Raw genomic sequence first — 22,591 nt, 5'->3', positions numbered from 1 at the left:
CGGCAGAAAACTAGGTGGGGTGATGAAGTTTGGAAATTTGCAGGTGCAAGCTGGAATCAGCTAGCGCAAGACAGGGGTAATTGGGGATCGCAGGAAGAGGCCTTCGTCCTGCAGTGGACATAAATATAGGCTGATGATGGTGATGATTACGGAAACCTTCCATGTACTCTTATACTTCTGGTCGGGTGATACGCAGTTCGGCAGGGAAATACCAAGTCAGTGCACACTGCTCGAAGACTAATGTCAAGAGAAATTATTAAGGCTTTCATTAGGAAATTGGAGGACTCAATCAACTAGCAGCCATTCGGTTCGTCGTCAGGATCGAGTAGCAGGATATTCAATTCGCTTGTGGAAAGTCTCGCAAATCCGCTCAGAGAGAGAGAGAAAGAAGGGGAAGAAAGACAAGGAGGTTAGCCAGTGTAAATACCGGCTTGCTACCCTGTACTGGGGAAAGGGGTAAAGGGAATAAAAGGTGATAGAAGAAAAAAAAATTGAAAGAAAATTCGCGCAGTAACGCGACCCTACGCGCTACAACGTTCAAAGCCGGTCGCACAATTCACAAGCCCTCAAGAACTTCAGCAGAGCCCTTAAGGCCTTGAGTGCCGAAGTCCGTCTAGACCAGTGTCCTAAAACTTTTCCTCTGTGAGGGGACGATTGTCCAGTTTTTCAAGCGCAGTCGCGAGCACTTTTCTTGCCACATTGTAGCGGGGACAGTCACAGAGGAGGTGCTTGATTGTCTCCTCGCAGCCACAGTTGTCGCAAGCAGGGCTGTCAGCCATTCCAATGCGGAAGGAATAGGCGTTCGTGAATGCCACGCCGAGCCACAGGCGGCACAGAAGTGTTGCTTCCGCTCGTGGTAACCCTGGTGGAAGACGGAGTTGCATACGTGGATCCAATCTGTGGAGGCGTGCGTTGCTGAAATCACTGGTGTTCCACAGAGTCTGCGTAAGCTCGCGTGCGAAGGAACGAAGTTTTGTAGCGGCGTCTGTTCTCGACAGTGGTATCGATACGATAGGGGCACCATCGTGGGCCGATCGGGCAGCGGCCCGATCGGAAATAATTCAATATTGCATTTGCAATAATCCTGGCAATAGATGCGTATCTGTGCACGTCTGTGCAATCATCTACGAGAAGACGCACCGTTTTCTAGGAGTGATAATCGATCGAGACCTCTCCTGGAGTCCTCATATCTCCTACCTAAAAAAGAAGCTGGCCATGGTAACCCATGTTCTCAGATTTCTCGCGGGAAAGTCATGGGGTGCATCTGTGAGGGCGATGCTCCAACTCTACAACGCACTCTTCCTTCCTGGGTCTCCTACGCTATAGATTACCTGTACTGACATCCGCCCATCTCTAGAAATCTGCAATAATCCTGGCAATAGATGCGTATCTGTGCACGTGCATGTCCTTTATACTTTTCTTCTGGTCGCTGCTCACAGAGCTGTATGAGGTTGTTGGTTCGGGCTGCTTAGGCAGAGAGATAGAAAAAAAAAAAATAGCTAAACTCGAATGGCGCCGGGCTTTGCTGAATGTTGGTCTCAAAATCTGCAAATATACTTGCAATAAATATAACCACAACGAATGCGCAGGCGACGGGCCTTTATTCGATAAACTTCACGTTGAGCACGCAATACTCATAGAGGAGACCAGAGATGGAAATTTATTCAACGCAGACCCTATAGGGCGGGGCTCACCGGGAGCGATACATGGTACTATCAAGTCTCACCCAGCAAGTGCTACTATATGCCGAACGAGGGCCAATTACAGGAACTGTTTCGGTGCAAATTTGATGGCCTGTACGTATTCCGACTATATACGAGAGTGCAAAAAAAAAAAAAATGCTCACTCTGCTCAAGCAAAAATATCGAGTGCCACTCAAGCAAGCGTGTCTACGCATATTTGCAAGCGCTGACCAAGTTTGTGTTTAAAAATACTTGTCACTGAGGTCCATCCTTTACGGCAGCGGGTGGCGCCCAAACCAGCACACTTCGAGAGAGAGAGAGAGAGAGAGAGAGAGAGAGAGAAATAACATTTATTAGCCCCGAAGGAACTAAAGCCCAAGTCCGGGCCTCCTGGTAGGCTCATGCCTCCTGGCCCAGAACGTTCTTGACGTGCTGCACCAGAAGCGGCCACCATAGTTTTTCAAACCTTCGTGGGGGAATGGTCCACTCCTCCCAGCTGCCAGGACACTGGTTGTGTGGTAATTTCGAAAGTATTGTCTTTTTGAAGAGATTTCAGTGTCGACGGTTAGGCCACAAACCTCCACTGCCGCCGACCGTAGAAGTGTAGCTCAAGAACCATTAACTAACATTTGATATTGTAGGAGCAGGCTATCTGACGCCGTCATTCAATGAGAGCGCTTAGCCATCAACCGAAACAGAGTAGTACTCTATAGCCGTCCCGCGTAACGCAAGCACTCTATAAGATCGCCTATGAAGTTTCTTGCGGGAATAAGCTTTGGCATTGCTGTTATAATTTTCATTCAGCTCCAACATCCCGTATTCCCTCCTCATTTACCCCTTCCGTCCAGGACGACGGCAGTCCAGATGAGTTGTCGTGCCAGATATTAAAATAAGTGCACTTTTACCACCGGCAAGTTTGATATTTAATTGCATGAACATTTACCCACGTTTGTTACCCATCGGCGTGAACCTCGACGGCAGCCTTCCATGCTCATGGCCGGCGCCTCCGCGCTGCTCAAGTGGACCTTCATCGGTGCGTCGCTCGTGTCTGCGGTCGAACTCGTGCAGAGGTCGAACCTGTCGCCCAGGCGTCCGGTGTGCCTGACGCTCTGCGACATCGCATACCTGGTGAGATGCACTGCAATTTGCCTTGAACAGCGGTTCAAACGGTTGAGAAAAAAAAAAAAACTGCATGGTTCGTACAAAAGAAAGAAATGTCACATTTGAATTCTTGTTTATCGAGTCTTTCTTCGGCAGAACAGGGGAGGTATTCTGCAAGAGTCCACATAGTGGACATGTCTGTTTCGTCTGCTGTTGAAGGTCTGATTGGCTGGGCTGGGGTGCGCTTTAGCTCGTGCCACGCGCCACAGCCAATGAGCACTTCAGCACCAGACGAAATGGAAATGTTCATTAGGCGGACTCTTACAGAAAACCTCCCCAGAACTAAGTGTACATGAAGATAGGCGGAGGCTCCACATTTAACCTGCACGCACATTAAGTGCTAGCAGTACAGTACGTACATACAAAAGTTTACATGAAAAATAAAAGTAACTTACATTGTCATGCATGTACGCGTTGTTAAGGGTGTGAGTTCGAATCCCGCTGGTTAAAATACAATTTCCTAACCTTTTTGGCGCCTCTTTCCTTATTCTTTCCCCACTCAGATTTAAAATTGCAATTATTTTCTCTCTTACATAAATTATTTATTAGTAGGATTTTCTTTTCACGTGCACCTCATTGTTTCCGATCAAAGCATGTTAGGGGCGCAACATGACACTTGGCTGTGTTCATAGGCAGGTGTGAAACACTTACTGCATTAAAATAGGGACCCCAGTTCTCCATTCATTTCATTTAAGTGTTGTTTCCTGAAAGAACACTTAACACACTGCTTCCTTAAACGACACAAAGGGGTATTACGTAAGAGCTGGTTTAGAAAATTAGGGGAAAAAACCGTCGCATGATTTCAACTTTAAAAAATGATTTCTGAGACCCAGGGGATCTCGGCCGTCTGCTAGGCGGAGGGAGGCTGCGTCCGCTCTCGTGAATTGCTGGCACCATTAAAGTTGAATCTCTCTCTCCCTCTCTTAAGTTTTCTGTGTAGCTCGAAGCCACGAAGAAATACTTCTTTCTCCGTGCACGAAGGGTAGGTGATAAGTGCGATGTTCACACCCAGGAAAACAAGAACATGGCTTCTGCATGTCCTTTTTCTTTGTTTCTTTTTGCTTTCAGCTCTGCAACATGCTCACGGTCTCGACTATCTGCTGGGCTGTGGCCACATCCGTCTTTCCTAGCCGGACTGAAGTGCTCACGGACGTCTCAATCGCTAGTGCAGTAGTGAGTGCCGCAGCTCGGATCTCGTGGGCGGTTTCAATATTGGTTGCATCGCGATCGGGGTTTAACGAGCGCTTTAGGTCATTTCTTGAAGTTATAAAAAGCTTGCAAGTAGAAATTGTGTTTTTCAAGTACTCGCAAACACTGAGTGTGTGCGCATAGGAGTGCTAGAATGCTGAATTTAAGTAAGGTGTGATTATTCAAAACGGCATTGAGCCGAATGCGACGCAAGCGCGCATGGTTACACCCATCGAGACCACGTGGAATGCAAAATTCATAATTTAGATCAACGTAGCGAAGGGTCCTGTTCCAAATCAGGCCACAGGGAACGCATGGGAGCGTCATGCAATGGGATACAAGAGCTGCTGCGTCACGTCGAGGGAAGGGTGTGAGAATCAACTGCTAAGGGGGCGTTGAGTTGCGAGTGATAAACAGTGCATGGACTTTGTGCCGGCGTTGGAGCGCACGGTGCCAAGTTGCCCCTTTATCGGGGTTTGGTTCGTGCCCACAGGGTCGACAGGATTTTTTTTTTTGCGACAAATGTTGCTTCATTTTTCTTTGATCCTCATGTGCAATCGTCCCTGTGTGTCGCAAGATAAGACGTGGATAACGTCAGTGTTATGCATTGTTTACTTTTTGTTTACTGCTTTCTATGCACATTTCGTAGAATTTTTTTTCCATGTGAGTAGATGTTTAAATATGTACCTGATTTAAATAACGCTGTTTCCTCCGTGTACAGTTTGTATGGGGCCCCGGTCCTAGTCAGGTACAAGGAAGCACCTTTTGCACGGGACCCTTAAAAAAATAAGGAAAAAAATCTGCGACTGAGAGGAGCCATTTGTGCCAGTTCCAGGTGCCTGACTGGCTTTCTCGCAGCGGTGCTATGCCGCATTGGGAGAACAACCGCTACGGCATAACGCTGCGGTTCAACCTGCGGGATTTCGTGTCTATATAATAGTTGATGTCAATCACAAACTGTTCTTGCATTCATGGTGACCTTTGAGATTGTAGAGCCGTTCGCTAGTCAGTGAGGAGCCTGAACTTTCTAGAACTTAGGCGAAGGCTTATCGCAGCGTAGTCAACTTTGCCCAGGTCTTGTAGCAAGATCTCGCCGAGATTTTGATGTTCGCGGGGGTCCTTGATTTAGCGTTGTGAGCATTCTGAAACCGTTATTTTGATGTGCAAGGGTTTGATAAAAATCAGCTACTGCCGCTATGGCTCAGTGGCTATGTCGTTAAGCTGCTGAGCACCAGGTCGCGGACGCCACTCCCGGCTTCGTCGGCCGCCATTTCAATGCAAAATAGTTCGTGCACCGTGCTTTGGGTGCACGTTAAAGGACCCAAGGTGGTCAAAATTCATCAGGAGCTCGTCACGACGGCATGCTTCATCGCTAGCTTGTGGCTTTGGCTCGTTAAACCTAACTTATCTTTATATTTAGTTTAATACTAACTCGCCTTGCTTGCGGTATCAGGAACGAAAAAGGAAAACAGGACAAAAAATGGGACGAAGCCGAGAGTAGGCAAGCAGAGGGCCGCGTTTGTCATACTCTCGACTTTGCCTCGCTGTGAGCGCCGTTTCGCTTTGCGTTCCAGCAATGCACCAGCTAACCCACTTCAGAGTACTCTCCTGCTGAGTGACGAGGCCAATGCTTCTCTCCACTGAAACAGGTCTGGCTCACATTTGGCGCAGTTTACCAGCGTTTGAAGGGACTGTGCGCCTCCAATTTTCTGTGCTCACTTCACGCACTTCACTTTGTTGCCGCCGTCAGCGACTTGCTCGTGCAGCAGCAGCATGCACTTGTCACTTGGGTGAGACTACGTTTTAACACTTTCCGCACCGCGCTCATTGGGCATGGTTAGCCCTCTATTGATGGTTTGAAACGCCGCTTTCGAGACCTTCCGCGCGGCTCACCGACATACTGCGCTATTGGACATAAAGGAGGAGAACTATATTTTGGTTTTCTAAGCAGTTCGCTTTTTTCCCGCGAGGCGGTGATTTTTAAACGCGCTTCGAAGTTTCGCGATCGTCAAAGCAGAACGAAAAACCGGCCACCCACTATCGATGGTTTGAAACGCCGCTTTCGCGACCTTTCGCGACCTTACACTGCACCATCGCACATGAAAAAGGAGAAGCTATATTTTTGTTTTTTAAGCAGTTTGCTTTTTTCCCGCCAAGCGGTGATTTTTAAACGCGCTCCGAAGTTTCGCAATCGTCAAAGCAGAATGCAAAATTGTCCGGCTCCGGAAACGGCGCGCGCGCTTCCGTTGCCTCTGCGGCTGATCTCATCGGTACATCGAATAGCAGCGAGTCAGAGGACGCTGACTTTTCGCCGGACTTTGAGTCTGAAAGCGACGACGACGCAAACCAGCCCGGAACATCGGTGGCCGCAGCCCGGCACGCCCAACTGTAGTGCTTGCAGTTAAATTTTTGTAGCGAAATACCTGTTCAATTTTCGGAGCTATAGTGCCTAATAGACGGCAACACATTTCGTATATCACATAATTTTTGTAACATTTTTTCTTAGTAGATACAAGCGTATCTTTACAAACTTTGTTCAATTTTATCGCACAATTTTGATTTTAACAATTTCTATTTTTATGACATATATCTCGTTAATAAAACTTCTATGCATGAAAAGTGCATTCATTTTGCATTCTGTTTATGTATTACATTAAATATTGAGTGTAGTAGTTCCTTCAGAAAAAAAATATCTGCCGTAACATACAAAAAACAAATACCTATTTTCCCTATGGTAGGGAAAGAGTTAAACTGTGACCGCATTCGAACCCTGAAGCATTGCTCACTGTATTAGTGCTTGACGTTGTTGTTTTTTCTGTGTGTGTGTGTGTGTGTGTGTGTGCGTGTGCGTGTGCGTGTGTGTGTGTGTGTGTGTGTGTGTGTGTGTGTGTGTGTGTGTGTGTGTGTGTGTGTGTGTGTGTGTGTGTGTGTGTGTGTGTCAATTGAATTTCTCCTGTTCTAGATCCTTCGTTAACCGTTTTTTGTTTTGTTTTTCATTTTCTATGTACATTATTGTTTCGAGTCGCTATAGCCATTAATTCAATATGCGTTTCGCTACCAACTAGTCGTGTTTTTAATTTTGGTATTTCCATCTGCATTCACTAATCTTTTTAAAAGATAAAAATGTCCCTAATCTGTCTCATCAGGTTTCGCCCATTTCTTAACCGTTCAAGTTAAGTCATTACTTTTATTCCCTCTATAAGGCGACGGCCTTCGGTGACCGTGTGACGAATCGGATAGTACGATACATATTCGCAGACGTCGCAATGGCGGCAGCACGTGGACCTACGAACGCGCATATGTTGAAGGCGGCGCAGTATGTGTGAACAAATCCAACAGCAACAACGCTTACCGTTGCAATCGTAACATTCTCAGTTACACAAGCATTTTCGAAATACAAGATTTTGCCTGTAAAACGAAGAGAAACGTAAAGGTGGGCTTCTCCTTACAAAGAGTGTTATTGTGGAAAAGCCACCTTAAAAGATTAAAGGGGGCCAACGTTTATTTTGCGGATTTCGACAAACTCACACGGAGAGAGAGAGAGAGAGAGAGAAAGGTGGGACAGGGAATATGCAGAGAGGTTAACCAGGACTTAGCCCAGTCGGCTACTCTACAGTGTGCAAGGTGAACAAAGTATGTAGATTACCAGACATAGTGTTAATGCAGATTGGAGGTGATATCACGCTCCAGGAACTCATTTGGACACGTACGGATGGCTTGCGAGGCTTGGCTTAGGTACCACGTGCATGATACTTCCTGAAAAATTAGATGTGTAGTTTTGTGTGCAAACGTGTAATACCTTCGATTATAACTACGACCTTTACAAAAGAGCTATAATACTGTGGTCCGTATATATATATATATATATATATATATATATATATATATATATATATATATATATATATATATATATATATACCACGTAGCAGGGGCATGCTACTTCCTGTAAAATTAGATGTAGTTTTGTGTGCAAACGTGTAATACCTTCGATTATAACTACGACCTTTACAAAAGAGTATAATACTGTGGTCCGGATATATATGCGCTAACGAACAAATCTCTTTGCAGAATGTCACTACTTTGGGTTTCGCGCAGCCTTATCAGTCGATTTCAAACAAGACTTCTTGGTTTAACGGCCATTTTAGACCCAATTATGTCAACACCGAAGAATTTTAGCTCTGAAATTTTCGTAGGTGTTGTACTCATTTGCGGATCACTTTTACAAGCGAAAGGATTGTGAGCATTTCAGTATTTACTAAGAGTAACTTTTAGTACTTTTAGTAAGAGTAACCAGCCCTCCTTCGCCCATTTCTTTTTCAGAGTCGTAAGAACGACGTCCGAATGGTGAACCGGAGTTCAATGCTGGCACTTACGACTCTGGGCAGCTTCTTGTATGCCTGTTTTCGAAGCAGTCCTGTCGTCGACAAGAACACACATGAGGTTGTACTTCTACATGTGCTAAGTGAAGCTCGTCTGAGAATTAAATACGTGAGATCGTCACATTTATCCAAGGGACGTCCACGTTTTGCTAGATTCTTGCAAATTTCGCTCACAGCCCTCAGCAATAAAGTTAATCGCAATGGGCGCATTTGAGTATGTTCATGTTTAATGCAGATGCGCACAAAACAAACATACATGGTCACTCGGCGTCCTACTTAAAAAAAATAAAACCGTTTAGAACGAGTTTGTGCCCTAACAGAGGTACATTTGGTGTAAACCAGGTTTAAACTATGTCTTTGCGGTTTTCCTCAGATGCAAACCATCGCCGATGAAGAAACCTTCTCGCCGTGCGGTAAGCTTCTGGGCAGTGCTGTCTTAAGGTGAGTCCGGTCTTATGGTATATTTACGAAAAACGTAAATATACGAAATATTCGAAACTCTCGATTATTGAATCGAATAATGTGCTACTCGATTCGGTCTTCAAATTGAATAGCCACTATGCGTAAATGCGAATATCTGTCGAATACTTTCTCGCATATTTGTAAACGTCAACTGCGCCAAATTAAACATAGCACTGGATCAAACGTACGGCAAATTATTGCCCCCACGGCCATAGTATAGACACATAAGAAATGGGAACTTGAAAATGGGAACTTGAAATGGGAACTTGAAAAATGAAATGAGCTACGGTAGCTTGCGTAGTGGAGCAGGCTACGTCGCTTAAGTAACCATACTTTACAGGCTATACAGCCATAATTTGCACTCCTGAAGAGGCATTAGATTGCGAAGAAACTGCTTGCTTGCTCCTAATGCTCCATTAGTGCTTTTAATAAACAACGCTTCATACCATGCTATGCAATGACGGAAACTTGCTACCATTAAGAATGCTAGGATGTGAACATCGTTTTATATTAATAGTGATGACGGCTGTTAAATATTCGAAAACGTTTCCATATTCGATTCGATTCGCTTCTGGCATTATTCAATTTCTATTCAATTCGGTCTCAGAAATAGCTATTCGCAAGAATGGATAGATACAAAGATGGCGTCATCGATCACCAACTAGCCCCGTCTATGCACACCTAGGTCGGTTGCAGTTGAAATTCTCAACGCTGTGGTTATGACTCGAGACTCTCTGTATTGAACTGTGCTGTTTCTGTTTACCCGCCGCTGTAACACAGTGACTATGACGTTTCGCTACTAAGCTCGAGGTCGCGAGTTCAATCGCAGCCAAGGCGGCCGCAGTTCGATGGTGGCGTAATGCAAAAACACTCGCATATGGCGTGTTGGGTGCGCGTTGAAGAACTTCAGGTGGTCGAAATTAATCCGCAGTCCCCCTTTATGGCGTGCCTCATAATCAGATCGTGGTTTTGGCACGTAAAGCTTTAATGGAAAAACAAATGCTGTTTAATAAGTGAGCGGAGAGAGAGAGACAGGACAAAGGCAGGTACAGTACCAGTTTGGTACAACTGATTGGGGATGGATTTTATCCTCGAGCACATGGCTGTACAGAATACAAAGTATAACCGAATCGCACCTCAAACTCAACTTGTTTCTACTCTCAATTCAACTTGGAAAAAAAAAGAAAAAAAAAAGAAAAAAAGCGTGTTCTCGTATTACTAATACGACGCGTAGATAGATTGCTTATGTGCAAGAGAAAAAAAAAACAGCCTGAAAATATTTCTACCAATAGAGAGAGAGAGAGAGGAAGAAAAAAAAATTGAGGAGCCATTCCACTCTGTGAAGTTGGGTGACCATCGAAGCTCTAGCACATCACAGAAGGTTAGACAAAGGTACATGTATTTATTGTCATCATTTGATAATGGTAGTGACGATAGCTTTGTGATTACTGTGGTATACACCGATTGGTTCAGTTACAACCTTCGTCAAATTCTTGGCAAAAGTTAAATCTATGCACGACGATACACGTTGAGTAGTTGAGTGACTTTAATTGGTGTGGCACTTCAAACCAAACTCTTCTAGCACAAACTAAGTGAACCATTACTTATCTGGTTATGAAATGTCCACGTTGAAGTCTTCAGCAATGATCACTGGGGTAGTGTCATCACGGCTAAGCCATGCAACCTGCGTGGTCATGAACTTGACGCACAAGCACAAAAAATACATGGAAACCTAGCCACATACAGCTTCGCAGTAAAAAAAGCAGCCGAACGTAAAAATATGTGTCGTTTATTGTTGCGGTTCACCTGCGCGCATGTGAGGGTTTCGCGAGCCCAGTGACAGATGTTCACCAGGTGTCACACAGAAACATACGCTATTGTGTTTGTTTTAGCTTTTTTCGTTGGGTGCCTACGCGTATTCTCCTGCAGATGTTAACCTTTGAATATTTTCTACCACATGTGATGAGTAACTCTGTTTAATAATTTTTATTATTTATATATATATATATATATATATATATATATATATATATATATATATATATATATATCGTAAGTGCAGTGCGGAGAAGAGTCTCTGCGCAAGAGAAAGCAATTAGCTGTGGCTGTGGCTGTGGCTGTGCTCACATATGGTGCCTTTCACAATTCAAAAACATGCTAAACGCGAAAATGCACTCGTTAAGCAGCTGCTGCAAAGTTTTAGAAATGTGGGTTGCACTTAAGAGAAAACGTTAAGCTCCGACTGTTGGCTGCAGGTTATGTTGTCAATTCACAGTCTCATAGCTTTAGTGAGAATTAAAAAAAAAGTAAACTTTTAGAAAAAACTGGGGCTGATTACACAAATATGTACGAAAGTTGAAACTCGATTTAACGAAGTGAAGACCACGCTCGAATTATTTCGTGAAATCGGGAAGTTCGTAAAATCGAGAAAGGGATTTTTCGGTCCTTTGAAATCTAAAATTGTAACGTAGCGACACTCAAAAGCTACCGCGGCATTGTATTTGCCGCTAACCCACGCCTGCGCGTGTGACAAGACCGCGAGGGTGGCTCGCATTGCTTTTGCAGTGTGCGATGCAGGCCAGGTATAGACGGTCACGTGAAGCTTTGACAGGCTGCCGATATGCTAGGACGCGGGAGCAAAGACCGTGACTAGGACGCCCAGATGATTTAACGCGATAGCGTTAGAGCGCACGCTCGAATAAAAAACACGTCTGTGTCAAAATGAGAAAGAAATCAAGGCTTTTTTACGCATTTATTTCAGGAATAACTTCGTTAAATCTGGTTTAGTGGCCTTTAGTTTCGTTAATTCGGGTTGATGACAACATTGAACCCTATGGGTACCTGCTGGGGAATGTAAGTTTCTTCGTTAGATCGGGAACTTGGTAAAATCGGGTTTCGTTAGATCGAGTTTTAACTCTATTTGCCACTGGCTAGTGGCCTTCGGTAATGATATGTCCGGCATCAAACTGGCTGAAATTTGCTCTTACGAACAATTTTGTAGAGTAAGACGTTTTTGTGAATACGGTCCATTAAGGCTGTTGCAGTTTTGTTATCACGTACCGAAGCTCGAGTTCACAGTTAAGTAGACCACACATAATGGAGTTTTTAGAGAAGACAATGTCTTCGTACTAATTTAGGCGATATTTTAATATGTTTTCATTAATCCTGGAAAACTCACAAAATACGTTGTGACATCATCATCATCACCATCATCAGCCTATATTTATGTCCACTGCAGGACGAAGGCCTCTCCCTGCGATCTCCAATTATCCCTGTCTTGCGCTAGCTGATTCCAACTTGCGCCTGCAAATTTCCCAACGTTCTGACATATGTTGCACTAATGCAGTATATATACCTGCTCCGTCTGCTTTACACGCTTTCAGATTTAGTTTACCCAACTGCAATGCACCCTTTAGACTTTCCGGAATCTGTCTATTGTCGCAAAATTTTGCATAGAACTTGTTGTTGGAGCTTCGTGGCTAATTTTAGCGCAGCTGTGAACAGACAAATTTAAACAAAGGAAGCAAACAGCACGGCGTGCTCTCTGTGTTCGCGTCTTCCTTTTTGTTTATCTGCTCGCGCATCTATTTACCTAAACTTTCAATGTAAGCATACGAATGCCGACGCTACATATTGCCTTAGAAGAGATAAATATTAGATGCAAGACGAAAAGCGAGTGCTGGGAATTATTTCAATATGCTTTACTGTCACCTACGAATCGCGATTTTCGCGTTCTCCGACGCTGAAGAAAAGTTGTACTCATGAAGTTGTACTCAAACCACCAGCGAAACTGGTGGTTTAATCTGCACGAAAGCATTGTGGATGCACTACAATGTTCTTCGTGAAGTGTAATTGTTATCTACGTGTTGCAGGTACATTGTGAAAACTGGACTCTTATCAAAATATGACGAGAAAGACATTCTTCCACTCGTAAAAAGGCTCAAATGCAGACGACTTGTTGCCTTGTTGCCACCTTTGACAAAATATAAATGGTAAGTTGAGCACCATCAGACACGGATACCTGAAAGCTAGATGAGGTTGACAGGTTTAGGACATGATGTTAGTGTGCGTTAACCGATGGCTCCCTAATCATCACCAGTACTGCTGCTGATATACAGGGTGTTTTATTTTAGCTGCACCAAATTTTTAAATATTGCCTGGGGCAGATGGCACAATTCTAATCCTTGATCTAAACTACTCGATGAGGCGGCCATTACTACCACGAGAAATCAAAACGCCTAATTGAATAACTAACAAAATTATGCTAAATAACTTTTTGATTAATTATATTACAGCAGATATTTCAATCTACGAATTATAGCCGGTGAGTTCGCAAGGAGTATCCACTTAGAACGAATTCTCAGGACTCAACCAGTTTCGAGATATTAATTTTCAATGTGTCCGACGAAATGCATGGGCGCTCCAGTTAACTTTGTGCTTCAATGCATAAAACAGCGTTTTCCTCAAAAAGTTAACTGGAACGCCCATGCATTTCGTCGGACACATTGAAAATTAATATCTCGAAACTGGTTGAGTCCTGAGAATTCGTTCTAAGTGGATACTCCTTGCGAACTCACCGGCTATAATTCGTAGATTGAAATATCTGCTGTAATATAATTAATCAAAAAGTTATTTAGCATAATTTTGTTAGTTATTCAATTAGGCGTTTTGATTTCTCGTGGAAGTAATGGCCGCCTCATCGAGTAGTTTAGATTAAGGATTAGAATTGTGCTATCTGCCACAGGTAATTTTTAAAATTTGGTGTATTTGGCTCCCCCAATCTTTTTCCTCAAGACCTTTCAATAAAGTATTTGTCAACTGTCAACTGTCAGCTAAAATAAAACACCCTGTATATAGGAATATAAAGATATCAGTGTCGAAGTTTTGCTTAGTCTACGTTGTCGATTCTTAGAGTGCGCTTTATATTTTAACGTTTGTAACTGATTTGATGCGCGAGAAAATATGCAGCCGGTATTTTGTCTGTATTGATCAGCAAATATGCTTAACAAACAAAAGTTTACAGTTTGAAAAAGGACACTGGGGAGCACTGTGACGATGGCGATATAGTCGTTAAAAGCTTCGAAGTCAGTGGGATGCGTCACTGGGTATGTTGTCGGGTCGCGTGTTGGGGCTACTGTACAACTTACGCTGTTCTGAAGGGCCAGAATTTTAGAGTCTTAGTGCTGTTTACTCTCCTGCGCTTCGCTGCACCAAGCGTATATAAAGGAGCCCCTGTCAGGGGGCCCTGCAACAGACCTTGTCACTCGTGGAACCGGCTTAAAAGCTTTTGACAAAATCTGGACCGTGGTAACTTTGATGAGCGTCGCGTTCTAATAAGGTGGCGTCGTCAATAACGCCACCGCGAGCGGTTTTCATATTCAGAAGTCCCAGTTTAGTGATACTCGTCAAACTCGATTATGACGTGTCGCCTAACTCTTCGCCGGTGGGGATGTGTGGCTAATTAGTTCGGAAGCCATTACACACTAGACGCGATGCGCAGTGGGAGTCCTCTGCGCCATATGGTTGCGTTCCTTTGCGACTTCGCGTTGGTTGCATGGTGATGCATTCTGGGCCTTTGTGTTTCGGTCGCCTAGGCGGAGCAGTTGCCGACCAAACTTGTTAAATGTACCTGAATAAAGGCACTGCCTTTTCACGCGTTGACATGGTTTTGTCACTTAAACATCGAGTACCAAATACCAGGGAGCGGGACGCCTTGTCCGTTGAAAATCTCCTCGTGATGCCGGAAACGGTTGCGTATAAGGTGACATATGTCTGACAGCAGCGTTTAACTCCGTTTCCAGGACGGGCCCGAACGCGAAGGGCCGCGTGTTCTGTGCCTTCGTGCGTGTGTTGTGGCACGAGGCCCTGTGGATACCGCTGACTGGACTCGCCTACTTCGCCGTGCTCATCGTCCGGATCCCGCTGCTTGAGTGAGTCACCGGGCACATTCGTCCAGCGCGTCTGTTGTTCACACAATTTCACCCGCTTATTCGGCAGGTGCATAATGCTGACATGTTTAGTACACAGTGTTCTCTGTTGTCTGTTTTTGTACTTCGAACACTGTTTTTTTTAAAGCCCGCAAACGGTTACTGGAACCATATCCCAAAGCATTAATTATATGCCTACAGGCGGAAATCGTTTGCAAGAAAAACCGAAGCAATCTATTCAATAATTAAACTAATTACTTGATTAACTTGTTAGTTGGAAACTTCACGGTTCAGGTTTATTTGGAAAGTTGAAGGAAATTATCATAAAAGTCTAGTTTCGTGTTTTGGCATTTCAAAATGGTCGTGTAAACCGAAATGATTGGCCTCAAATTATTTGTTGAATTTGCCTGACTACGCACTGCGAAGCGCAGCTTGCGGTGAAAATGCTCTCCTGTGAGGTAGCACGGTGGCGAAGAGTGAAGCTGGTCTATACGGCTATACGATAAAGCGGTCTCTCTCGACTGTGCTGCTGAAGTGACTATGCATCCTATATCGGCAGTTGCCCACAGCGCCAATCGGAATGAGATCTTGCGAGGAGGAAACCACAGCTTTATCAGCTTTACCAGGAGAGTTCAACTTATAATGTGAAGCCAAATATTTCGGTTTACATGGCCGTTTAAAATGGCCATTTTGAAATGTTCAAACACGGAACTAGACTTTAAACTTTAGGAAGTTCGTAACTAAGAAATAATCTATGTGAGTAGTTTAATTACTGAATTGATTGCGTAAGTTTGTATTGCAAATGATGTCCGCTTGGGCACATAATTAATGTATAGTGGCGTAATTCGACTAATATTTGTGGGCTTTCTTAAAAAAAGTGTTCGAAGTAAAAAATAAAATAAAAATAAAACACTGCATGAGGAGTCAATGTCGAATCAAACATTTTGCATCAAGAAGGATTCCTTGACTCTCGAATTTAAGCGTGCTTGCACTTACGGGTCAACACACTTGCTTTTGTTTGTTCTTGCTTCCTTATTTTACTGCTGGTATTGATCCTAGAATTTAACATATACCCCTTCATATCCCAATAATTTGTAAGACGCATAATCCAAGCACAGAAATTCAAGTGTCCGTATCCCACGTGTTTCGCTCATTTGCAGCAAGACACAAATGTAAAATGGGGGCTCCTCCTTCTGTCTCAGTTCGCGCGATTAGGGAAAACTTGTTTCACACCCGAATTGCCCCCTATTGAGACTATAAACATCCTTAAAGGAAATTCATCAACTTCTATCCACTTAATTCATTTAGCGCATGAAAAAAGAAAGAAAAGAGAAAACGCGCCTGGCGGACCAGCATTGCGTGATGTGCTATTTGAAATACAGCTGTTCATGACGACCTTAGTGCGATGCCGACAGAGCATGCTAATCTCTGCGTTGCGTATTTTATTCCCAGTCATGCATATACCTGATGGGGATTGTGCTAGCTATCCTCATGAGCAGCTTTTATTTTTGCGCGCTACTGCCAAAGAGCACGTGCAAACCGTAGACATTTAGCAAGCACACGTGTCTCGCACTCCAAGGTCCCTGATTGATGACGTCGGCAGTCGGGAAGCGAAGGCGTTGACTGTGCTGTTCCTGTCGTCGTGCGTGGCCGAGGTCTGTCTCTCCGGTTTCCTCGAGTACGTGGCTCTGCGCTTCAGCACCCAACTGAAACTCCTCATGCAAGCAGCGCTCTTCACGAAAGTGAGCAAAATCGTTTTTTTAACCTTAAAAAGATGACTGTCGTTTTGCCTGTATTTTCAATTTTCATTTTTCAAGGCTGTAAATAATTGAAGAGGGTGGTTAGCGTGCACACATATCTTGGGAACGAGATCAGGCCCGTGAGTCTACAGTTGCCTGTCCCTGAAATGCAGGAGGAGAAAACACATATACTACTACTAGAAATAAAGTCGCAGTTTCGCCCGAAAGGCGAAGCATCGATTGTGATAGCAAATTATTAGATAGCTATAGAAAGTAAAGTTATTAGTTTCAGTGGCATTATAAACTTGTCAACTTTCGATTTCTAACTAAATTACCAAGCATGGGGTCACGCGCCCAGAGGCAAACGTGAACACATCTCAGTCGATGACCGCGGACACTCGCTGTCAAAACGCTGGTGCGAGGAAGAACGGCAGCAGCAGCGAGCGAGTTGACCTTCGTGCTACCTCTCGCTTAAACGCGAACTAAGCGGCGAGAGCACAGCGCGCACGAAGCTATCAGCTCTCACCGTGTTTAGACTCTGTACCCATCGCAGATCGCTTTCAAGATATGGCCCGCGTGGCCCCGCTCAGCCGCGCTAAACGCTTGATAGCTCTAGCTGTCTCGCAAGAACGGTCAGACAGATAGCAGGAAAAACCGGGATAAACTCTACAAGAATGCTTCGCATTGGAAGCTTTCGCACTGTAGTCTCACTGGGTCTACCATAAGGACATGCAACTTGAAGGAAGTAGTGCAAAAACTTAGAAGAAAGAAAGGAGGCCAGATGACAGTGCTTCGCTGTTCGCCAACTAGCCCAGCAAAGAATTCTGCTAGACGTACGATTTTTCGCTTAATTAGACGAACTACCCTCTTTAGCTTGTTCTACACAAGTTTCACTAAGTGAGTGAAACATTAATGCAAATATGTTCTGCTTACTTAGTGTAACGAGATTGATAGTGTACGCTTCTGTGCGGCAGACGACACGCATGACCGCTCGCGCGCTGTCTGAGGCCCCGGCGGGCTACCTGGTGTCCTTGGTGGCCGTCGACTGCGACCAGCTGCACACGGTCGCGGTGTTCTCGTCGCACACGCTGAGCGGCCTGCTGTGCTTGCCTGTCCTGCTGTGGATGCTGTCGAGGCGCGTGGGCACGCTGCCCGTCGTCGCTTGCGTCTCCTGGCCGCTCGCTGTGCTGGCACTCTCCGCGCTGGTCTCGTGGATGCAGACCGGATTGTGGGCGAGTGGCCTTCTTTTGCCTCGCTTCATTTGCGCTGCTTAGGTGGCACACGCAGGGAAACTGACACGAAAACACGAAGCGGACACGTACGGACCTTGCGTGGGGAACGTGGTTGTTGAAACCACGAATTTCGGCGTTCTAGAGACAGAATGTGGGAACAGACCACGAACCGGGTGCTAATATTATTAAAAAAGGAGTAAACAATTAATCGAAGATCTAAAAGAAACCGTCAATAAATGAAATAAAATAGTGTGTAATAAGGTAGTCAGCCTTCATCTGTCCTCTCTTCCTTTGTCTTCTTTCCTCCTCTTTCCCGCCCTTCTACGTGCCTTCTATTCAGATGACTTCATTTTGCTCGTCTTCATTCCTCTTTTACGTTTATACATTCTTTCTTTTTTTCCGACCGGCATGGTCGTCCTTTTCACACCGGGCGTACGTGGCTCGCTTGTCACTCATGACATAGGCCTCCTTTCTAAGAGATTTTAAAAATAAAAATACTGCTCATCACTTGTGTTACAACATGCTGTAAAATGTTTCCTTCCACATGTTCACATAGCACGCAGCTGTGCACCGTTCCACATCAAGTCACTTCACATCCAACTATGTCACTATGCACCACACCTACAAAACTGAGGGCAGTTAGCAAACAGCGTTCACACTATTATACTCCGAGAATAATGCACGTGACAATGCACGTGACACACGTGACAACTGCACGTGACAATGCATCTTCCTGGCTTTCTGCCGCACGGCTACCTTATAAAAAATTAACACACAAAATAATTTCAAATATGTTCATAAAGCTTAATATACACCAGTGTGGACAATGCATGAACACATTTCACAATACCCAAAACACAGTTTCCACTCTCTTTGATTCTTCGCACTGAACCAAAGTATATTTGAGTTGGGTAACTGTATTACGCATAAGTACTGTTCTAACACTTTCTCTCTATCCACATTCCCGAAAACTGACAACTGTTGCATGCCATTCCTAAATTAACTTTCTTTTTATCCTTATAGTATTGCAGTTGCAGCCTTTTTTCGGCTGCCCTTCGAAATTTACACGATTTTCTACTTCCTGCCTGCTTCCCTTTCTTTCATACGCGTATGCCTACACATTTGCTGTAAAGCTTTCAACGACTCTGGCTTAACTCCCGCTTCATTTTCTTTCCCATTGACCCACCACATCTTCTCAACCACATGCTTTTTATTACGCCATCTTGTTCTCAGCCTCTTGCTCATCTTCTTCCTACACTTACGCGTTCCACGCCTTGGGCGATTAGGGTATCTACTGGCTTTGTCCTTGTTCTCGGAATTGGAATGACTATTCCTTCGTCTCTCGCAGTGGGCACACGCCTTACGTACAACTTTTTGTTAAGAAATAAGAAAAAAAAAACGGTGTGTAATGCATGCCAGCGACTCCTTACCGTGAATCACATTCTACTAATATGTCAACATTTGAAGGAGAAAAGACAGAAGTACTTTCATGAATTCCACAAAACGCTAACACGCCTTCATACCGCTCTACTCCTATGCGAAAACACACTTGTATCTTTTGACGATGTTTTTAAATTTTTAGAGGCGACGGGATTTTTGAACCAACTGTGACAATCATTTTGGCTGCTCTACAAACTTCTAACTACAAAATCTCGCCGTGTGATTGGTGCATCATAGCCTCAGCTGCTTTTGTACCATAAACCCTTACATAGCTAACCAATATTCCTTAGTTTCTTATTCTTTTGCCGATACTTTTGCTTGTGAGCACCCGTGGTCGGTGCTCTGGACATGTGTGTACGTCTTAATACTGAAAACTTCCTCGAATGATCTTTGTTTTTTCTTCGATGAGCTGCACTTATCTCTGTGCAGTGCCACCCAGCAGTACTTCCTTCGCGACTTCTTGATGGTTTCCCAATATTATTGTCGTCCCGCCACTTCTTGGGTCTGTTCTCCCGCTAGTTTGATGTCCCCTGATGCGCTTTCTCTGTGAAATCTAGCTCTTAGGACGCTGCTATGTCTTGTTCTCTGCTGATCCACTCTTGCAGCTTGTGCACCCTTCCTCACCTGGACATGGAACTTTTTGCTCACTCTTCTGCTACTCGTTCTTACCGTTTTCGAGGCCGTCGACGCCGGCCATCGCTTTCGAACAATCGCCCTTGCGGCGGTCAGGCACTGCTATATCTTGCGTAAGGTCTGTCTTCGCTGTTTTCTCAGGTGACGTACTGTGCACCGATGAGCTCTTCCTTTATTCGATGTGCCCTCTTTGTTTGATGCCCTCGTGGCTCGTCATTTCTGGTGCTTGGAGATCACTGAAACAGTCTTCAATCACAAAAGGCACGTCGTTCCGAGGCGAAGCACCTCTTGTTGGTTTTCTTCTCGTTGGTTATGCAAAACTCGATCGCAATGTCAGCCATCCTCTTATCCGGGACATTCTGCATCAAGGGTTCCCAAGTCGCAAGCTTCTCTTCAAAGACGTCATGAATTCTATCTAATCTGCGATCTCAACACATTCATTTCCTCTTCTTTTACTTCTTTCAGCTTGCGGTCTCGCGCCGCCTCTCTTATTTTTTTCTTTCTGCATATATCCTAGAATACGTGACTTCTTTTTCTTCGCCTTCTCTCTTCTCTCTCTAAATTTCCCGAAGCACTTAACCGCATGTCACTCACTCACTCACTCACTCACTCACTCACTCACTCACTCACTCACTCACTCACTCACTCACTCACTCACTCACTCACTCACTCACTCACTCACTCACTCACTCACTCACTCACTCACTCACTCACTCACTCACTCACTCACTCACTCACTCACTCACTCACTCACTCACTCATCACTCACTCACTCACTCACTCACTCACTCACTCACTCACTCACTCACTCACTCACTCACTCACTCACTCACTCACTCACTCACTCACTCACTCACTCACTCACTCACTCACTCACTCACTCACTCACTCACTCACTCACTCACTCACTCACTCACTCACGCACGCACGCACGCACGCACGCACGCACGCACGCACGCACGCACGCACGCACGCACGCACGCACGCACGCACGCACGCACGCACGCACGCACGCACGCACGCACGCACGCACGCACGCACGCACGCACGCACGCACGGTAACGCTGGTGACTTGTTTTCGTTTTGCGAAAACGTTGTTTCTTCGTTGCTTTGAATACCGACAGAAACGCATCATCCGCTACCGAGACGAGAGGCTGAACAAGATGGCCGACACGCTGTCGTGCGTGCGGCTCGTCAAGTTCTACGCCTGGGAAGAGGCCGTCACTCAGGCTGTGAGCCGGCTGCGTGCCAGGGAGGGCCGCCTCCTGTTCCTCTCCAACTTGCTCGATGGCTTCGTCGAATCGCTACAGTCTTGTTCTAATTCTGTGGTAAGTTCCCGACGGCTGGCTTTGGATATTGAAACATGTTTTACGATAGACCCCTTCGGTGTTCCTTTGAGCGGTCTGACTCTCGTCCCAGCAGCACTGCCTAAACAAAAGCGTTTGCAAAAGGAAATGTCATCAAGTGTTGCGTTGCCCTAAGGAGCGAAAGCAAACAAATTCCAGACAAACAACTGAGTAGGAACGAGCTGAAGAAATAACGAACGTTCTCAGACATAGTGGTACAAACCAACTGCAAACCAATTTTCTGTGCACAGCAAAGAGAAGGATGCAGTATACTTGTTTACTACCAGAGCACTTTGAGTAGGGGGTGCACTAAAAGCAGGGGCAAAATTATGCTCGCAGAAACAGTGGACGAGCAAGTAATACTTCAGGCTTGAAGCAACCTTTCAAAGTTTAGACCAGGTAAGCTGTCGTCCTCCATCTTGTCGAAGCATTGGCTCTAGAAGAATTATAATTTTTTCTTGCTGATTCGTGATTAGATGTACAGGGCGGAAACACGAGATGGACAGCGGCAGACACACACAAAACAGTGACTTTCAAGGGTTTGCTCCTGCGTGAGGCACCCCTTGATCGACCTCTGTATATCACTTCTCCTCCGTTTGTCTGTGCACTTCTCTCTTGTTCCAATCTTTCTTCTTTTAAATCCAGTTGAACTGCTTTAGACTAAACCCGAAATTAAACACCGCCATTATGCGATATTGCCTATTTCAGATGATGATATTACTTTTGGGCACTTATGCTGCTTTGAACCGGCCGGTGATACTGACAGCAGCGCATTCCTTTTCTGCTCTCTACGTGCTGTTCATCATTGATACGGTGTTCAAGAACATGCCTACTGTGTTTCGCTACAGGAGTATGGTATGTAACCCGGCGTTTCTCTTCCACAACATAGAACACATCAATTAAAACCTCTCCTAACAATTGCATTTTCTCTCACAAACACCTTGAAAGCGCATCTATTCCTGCTAGAAATAGAAATAGGGTCAAGTTATTAAAATGAAATAAAAGAAAGCACTTATGAAAACGGCATACTTGGTGTTGTAGCGTGTGTTCTGTTCATACAAGAGTGTCAGTTGTACACCTTTAACAGCCTGACCTCTTAATATCAATCTGTCATGTTAGTTATCCATAAGTCTCAATCCGAAACAATGCATTTTTAAAATTGTTATTAGCGAATAATGAAAGGGGAGCTTGTATGAAGTACTGCAAATTACTGGTGCTTGCTACCGTGAATGTTTTAGGTATCACAGGGTCTGAAAAGAATGATGAAGACCCTCACAGCAGAAGAGGACGTCAGTGGTGCGGATGCCAAAGAAAACTTGGAAGTCCGGAAAGGTTAGTATTGTCGCACCTGAGGTGTGTACAAGCAGTGATCTGGGAGATGTTTACGACGGCGACTAAT

The 22,591-nt window shown here is 44.8% G+C and overlaps 1 protein-coding gene across 1 annotated transcript; it reads left to right on the top strand.

Annotated features, from left to right (window-relative positions):
- The first annotated feature begins 2,360 nt into the window (after positions 1–2,360).
- Positions 2,361–21,552, top strand: LOC119432837 (ATP-binding cassette sub-family C member 10-like). The gene is made up of 8 exons (XM_049658412.1): positions 2,361–2,810; positions 3,912–4,163; positions 8,787–8,854; positions 14,677–14,805; positions 16,382–16,544; positions 17,516–17,773; positions 20,971–21,174; positions 21,532–21,552. Exons 1-8 carry the CDS (start codon positions 2,670–2,672, stop codon positions 21,550–21,552), a joined length of 1,236 nt encoding a protein of 411 aa, XP_049514369.1. The 5' UTR covers positions 2,361–2,669.
- Positions 21,553–22,591: the final 1,039 nt, after the last annotated feature.

Source organism: Dermacentor silvarum, chromosome 11, assembly GCF_013339745.2.
Source record: "Dermacentor silvarum isolate Dsil-2018 chromosome 11, BIME_Dsil_1.4, whole genome shotgun sequence".
NCBI lineage: Eukaryota > Metazoa > Arthropoda > Arachnida > Ixodida > Ixodidae > Dermacentor > Dermacentor silvarum.
Note: the sequence above shows the minus strand (reverse complement) of the source record. Positions and strands in the feature narration are given on the sequence as shown.